General features: G+C 47.5%; 1 protein-coding gene across 1 annotated transcript; it reads right to left on the bottom strand.

Annotated features, from left to right (window-relative positions):
• Positions 1 to 1308: 1308 nt before the first annotated feature.
• On the bottom strand, positions 1309 to 3853 carry LOC122002754 (probable leucine-rich repeat receptor-like protein kinase At1g68400). The gene is made up of 2 exons (XM_042558058.1): positions 2224 to 3853; positions 1309 to 2137 (listed from the first exon to the last, which is right to left on the bottom strand). The coding sequence occupies exons 1-2, from the start codon at positions 3638 to 3640 to the stop codon at positions 1479 to 1481; spliced, it is 2076 nt and encodes a 691-aa protein (XP_042413992.1). The 5' UTR covers positions 3641 to 3853; the 3' UTR covers positions 1309 to 1478.
• Positions 3854 to 5818: the final 1965 nt, after the last annotated feature.

Genomic DNA, 5818 nt, shown 5'->3' with positions numbered 1-5818 from the left:
TCGCTCTGATACTAATTGTTGATCCCGATCAGCTAGCTAAAGAGGGGTGAATAACCTGCAGTATAAACTTAAAACTAATCTCTTGCTACTTATTTAGCAAGGTCAAACACACATTAATTAGACAAATATAACAACAAAAGAAAGAGTAAAAGATAACATTTACAATTGAGGAGGTTGTTAATCCAAGCCAAATAAGATTTTCCTTCGTTGTAGATGGAGCAGCCTCTTACACAGATTAAAACACAAACAAAAATAGAAAGGAATTTCGAATATAGTGTGTATAGTACAGGACTATGAGGAACAGGACACTATTTATAGTCCATTGATCAAAATAGCCATTTGCTAACATGGCAGCTCCCGGGTGTCTAAACCCGGTCCGAGCGCCTGGATATAGTCGCCTCAATTCACTCCACAACGACTCTTCATGAATAACTTATCGACCTCCTTGGCCTGGACCCGATCAGGGCACGTGGAGTCTTGCTGACATGGACTCTGAAGTTGATCCTTACTACAACGGTTGAATAGACACCTGACTTGGCCCGAACTAATCCAGGCACCTAGACCTGGTCTGAGCGCTTGGATATGGTCTGGACGCCTAGATAAGTCAACTTCACATTGACTTATTTAACTACTTCGGTTGTTTGGATGATTCTCCGATCATCTAGAGTTGAGCTCACCCGAACCCAACTCCGCCCTTCTCCTCGAGCAATCTTCCTCTTCGATTTCTCGTCCACCGATGTACTCTTCCGCAACATCCCATTCCTCAAGTGTACAGAGTCCGTCGACTTGATTCTCATACCATCTTTCTCATTAACTACGTCTTCCACTCAATTTTTTATATTCCTAAGTCTCTATATATTTAGATACAAAGTATCAAATTATAAAGGCTAGTTTAATTTAATTGACCATATTAAAACTGAGATAGAGTACTTGTAATAATGTACATCATGAGATTTGAATTATCTCCATAGCAGTGCTAAGTTAGCTAGAAATTAACAGATTTACTATAATAAAACAAAAAAAATATTTCCCAATAGAGACATGTTCTCTAACAAAAATTTCTCCCGGGCTTAACCACTTACTGTCAACGCTGAAACTTTTCCTATAAATAAATCTCAAAACCCTTTAAAAAATTCTGCATTGATACACTGCGCATGCACTTTCCACTCCCCACTGTTGGCTGTCGCAAGCTGACAAACCTCGCCCACTTCCCAATGCCGTCTTTGTTTTATCCACCTTTTTCTTTTCAGCTTTCCCATGGGCCACGGCGAGAGGAGACCACCACCACCCAACAAACATGAATCGAAATGGCATCCAATGTTGTCTCATTCATTTCACACAAAAATATGATCATTAATTAATTCATTTGGCTGCTTAACCCTAAACCTCATCTTTACTCAACACACTACTGCATGCATGACGATGACGACGACGACGATTACATGTACACCAATCAATCCGACGGCTAGCTTACGATGCTATGCGGCGTCGGAACCGGAAGGCGTGTCGGAGACCGAATCGAACGAGTCGTGTGAGGGCGAGAGGTCAGCTCCTCCGCCGCCGCCGCCGCCGCCGCTGCATATGTCCTCGATCATCTTGACCACGTTGACAATCTTAGGCCGCTGGTCCGGTGCGATGGCCGTGCAGCTCATGGCGATCTGGAGCATTGCCACCATCTCTTCCTCGATCCCTTTGTACCGCATCAGCTCCAGGTCGAACACCTCCGCAGTCCATTCCTCCCGCACCACCGACTGTACCCAGCGCGGCAGGTCGGCCGTCGCCGCTCCATCCAACACTGGCTTTCCCGTCAGCAGTTCCAGCAGAACCACCCCGAAGGCGTACACGTCCGCCCGCTGCGACGCCCATGGTCGTCGCCCGTCGCACGGCGCTTCCGGGGCACGGTAGCCTCCGGCGCGCCCAGAGCCCGTGCCGCCAGGGCCTAGGAGGGCCAGGCCAGAGTCGGCGAGCCGCGCGTTGCCCTCTTTGTCAAGGAGTATGTTTGTGGACTTGATGTTGCCGTGTGTCTGCTTCGGCGAGCGGCTTACCTGGTGGATGAACGCTAAGCCCCGCGCCGACGCAACTGCGATACGCATCCTTGTCGTCCAGTCCAACGCCGTCCTACCTGGGCCTCTGTTTCCTGTTAAAAAGGAATTCAAGAGTTGTATTGGCGGAAGAGAAAAAAATTGGATCTTTGAAGACGACGTCGTGCGGTTAATCGCGGACCGTGGAGGAGAAAGAACAGGCTGCCGTTGGGCATGTACTCGTAGACGAGCAGCTTCTCGTCGCGGGCGTAGTAGTAGGCTTTGAGGGGGACGATGTTGGGGTGCCGCAGGCGACCAAGGGCCTCCATATGGCTCTCAAAATCCCGCTTTCCGCCGAGTGGGACTTCGCGGAGGCGCTTGACGGCGACGACCGTACCATCGTCGAGCATTGCTCGGTACACCGTCCCACAGCCACCCTTCCCCAACATCTCCGCCGACGCTCGGAGGAGGTCCTCCAGCTCGAACCGCTTCGTTCCTTCCAAGAAGACCATCTTGCCCCTCTCGAATCCGCTCCCGGCGGCGCCCGCCACGGCGGATCCTTGGACGGCGTAGGGACTGGAGGAGTATACTATCTTTTCTCCTTCGTGTAGGCGGGACGGGTTCTTCCCGGCGAACTTGCGCCAGAAGTAGCAGAACAGAAGGCCAGAGACGAGGATAAGCACCGCAAAGTCGCCGACGACGATGGCCACCACTACCACTCTGTTCATCCCGCCGCGTTCACCGCCCGCAGCGGCGCCGTGAGGTGATGAAATATCAGGCTTGGCAGAAGGGGATGACGCCACGACCGCGGCGGCAGGAGGAACAGGAGCCGCGGCTCCCGCTGAGGGGCGGCTAGGGTCGCTCACCACGTCACGGCAGGTAGGAAGAGGACCGCCGCAGAGAGCAGGGTTTCCTGTGAAAGCCGAGGAGGGGAATGCTCCAAACGACGGCGGAATGGCCCCGGAGAGCATGTTCGAGGATAAGTTGAGGTCTTGGAGATTAGGAAGCACGAGGCCGGAGATGGGACCGGAAAGCAGGTTCACGTCGAGCCGTAGCGTGAGCAGTCGGCCAAGCCGGTTGAGAGACGCCGGCACTGGGCCCGTGAGGTTGTTCGAGCTGAGGTCGAGACGGTAAAGCCGACCGAGCGAACCAACCGACGGTGGGATCTGGCCGGAGAGCCGGTTGCGAGAAAGGAACAGAAGCTTGAGAGCCGAAAGAGGGGACAGATCAGGGATGGTGCCGGCGAGGCGGTTCGACTTGAGACTGAGCACGCGGAGCTGGTCGAGCCGGGCAACGGCCGGAAGCCCGCCGTAGCAAGCGAAGCCCAGGCCCTCGAGCACGAGGCGCGTGACACGGCCACCGGCGCAGGCAACGCCCCGCCACGACGCGCAGGGCGAGGGGTCGGAGCGGTTCCAACTTCCGAGACTTCCGGCGGCGTCGCAGGCGACCTTGAACTCCAGCAGCGCGCTCAAGTCCCCCTCCAAAGTCCCCGAATCGACGATACAGAAACAGGAACAAGGGAGAAAAAACAGAAAGAGAGCGGCGCGTGCGTGAGCTGCGGAACGAGGCGATCTCTCCTCCCTCATTTCCCTGTTGTTGTTGGTGGATGGAAGATGCATGGAAGCCGAAACAATGCTAGAGACTGGGACTAGTGAGTTTTGTGCTCGGGGTTCGGAGAGTGTTGTGTAGCTGCTGCTGCTTTCCAGCTTTAGCTTTCGTTCTCCTCATCTTTCGCCTCGATTTTAATTGGAGGGAGAGGATAAAGGGAAAGGGCATTGACATCGGAACGAGGGCTCTGTAGTCACAGGCCCAGACTGCAAAGCTAAAGCCGTTGGCATCGCCCCCCTCCCCATATTTAATTACTTCTACTACCTTCTGACATTTTGAAATCACCTCTGATTTTGGATTATCCCCACCAGATTTTTCATACACCAAGAAAATAAAAGGATAATTTCGTTACTCAATCTTAGTCCAACTCCAATTATTTCATATAGTCAATTTCATGGTATTTATAAGGAGGTAAGTTTTAAAATTATAATTAGCCAGTGTAAAAAAGATTTTTTTCCTCGGTTTCGTTGAGGCATGCTTAATTTTAAAATTTCGATGGGATCTGGTATATTAGATATTTCATTTACTCAAATGATATAGAATTATGCCCATTTCAATATAAAATTAAATAAATTAGATTCACTATGTAATTAAAAAAAAAAAAAGTAATAATGTTCATCCTAGCGCCTCCATCGTACCTTGCCCAAGGCCATCACAAGGAAGGTTAATCACAATAATCGGAGAATCTAGTGCGCAGTGGGAAGAGGGAAACGGGGACCAAAGATTTATACCCTGACTACCCCGCGATTCGAACTCACGATCTCATTGGACAATCTTCTACGCACTAACCACTCCGGATACCCCCTGTGAGACAAATCTAATTTATTTAAGAGGAGGGTATTCCGCGACTCTCAATCCTTATGGAAACCAACTGCGCTACCTTTGAGAGCTTTTTTTTTTATGGATAGAGATTTTCTGGTCCAAGATCTTTTGATCAATCCTGGATCACTATCTATTTATTGATGGGATGAATTGTACCCCACCTATTTAAGGATGAATTGTACCCCACCTGTTCCCTCGGATGAGTCTAGTGACTAACACATGAGGTGTTGTCACAATAAGATCTGGGGTTCGAATTTCGGCAAAGTCGAGGTAAATACCTCCCTTATGTGCTAATCACTATTCCAAAGGCTAGTAGCTGCCCGTGATTTACCTCATCCGTATTGGCCTTGGGATGGGTTGGGGGGCACTGGGGGCGTGCGTATTCACCTTTATGCCACAATGAATTGTACTCCACTTATTAAATAGGTGGGGTTCAACTTACTCTACTAATATACTTGTAGGATCTCCCCTAGACCAGAGGATCTGAGCTCTTTTTTTTATCTACTTGTAGTCTGATTAATTTTAAAGGTGGACAAATTTTTTTTTTTGATCATTTATTAGAACGTTCCGATGGCCTAATAAACTATATACTTAGAGCCATTAATTTGGGATGGATATATCAAGTTAACATATCCCGTCAAATAATTTTAAAATATTGAATTGAAATTTCATCAATTCATTTTAAGATAGTGCTTGACCCGCCTAACCCCACGACTTACATGCTATTATCCTACAGTTAGCATGGAGCCAGACAGCCAGTGAATTAAGGGAAAAAGATTCTTCAAAATTTAAAATTAAAATAAAAAAAAAAAAGAACTTGAAGACGGGATTTTAACTTTAATTAGATCAGATTCCGTCAATTTTTTTAACTCGTAATCTACATTAGTTAGAATTGGAGATTTTTTTAATTCATCAAGATAACAGATTGGATCGTTCTGCTAAATCATCGTCCTACCACGAATTGATGAGTCTAACCGCTCTACTTGTGCCTCAATTTTCGAACACAATGGTAAATTCCTTATCAGTCCTAAATCTTGAAGCATAATTACGTGGGTGACCTATTGAGGCCTTACCACTACGCCGTGCTTCTACTAGTTGATTTTTCATATTCATTTTTTATAAAAGATCATACGTTCATCTCGAACTCCCACGGGACCGGCCCACAGCCCAGAGACTTTTTCATACTCGCTGATTATTCAAAAGGATCACATATTCAAAGAAAAATATCTTACTTTGTTTTTTATTTTTCTTCACCGTTTTTATCACCTCTATATTTTTTTTTGACAAAATTTAAAAAGAAACCGTTTTTATTGGAATTAACAAAAGAACGTCCAATTTTATTTATCATCGGAATAACACTTCATTAC

The sequence above is a fragment of the Zingiber officinale genome, chromosome 7A, assembly GCF_018446385.1.
Source record: "Zingiber officinale cultivar Zhangliang chromosome 7A, Zo_v1.1, whole genome shotgun sequence".
Classification (NCBI taxonomy): domain Eukaryota; kingdom Viridiplantae; phylum Streptophyta; class Magnoliopsida; order Zingiberales; family Zingiberaceae; genus Zingiber; species Zingiber officinale.
This window is presented reverse-complemented; position numbering and strand designations above follow the sequence as displayed.

Excerpts from the sequence above, each read along its gene's own strand:
- LOC122002754 (XM_042558058.1), bottom strand. The coding sequence starts at position 3,640 with ATGCATCTTCCATCCACCAACAACAACAGGGAAATGAGGGAGGAGAGA. Across the intron at positions 2,138-2,223 it reads CCTGTTCTTTCTCCTCCACG|GAAACAGAGGCCCAGGTAGG; the intron begins GTCCGCGATTAA and ends CCTTTTTAACAG.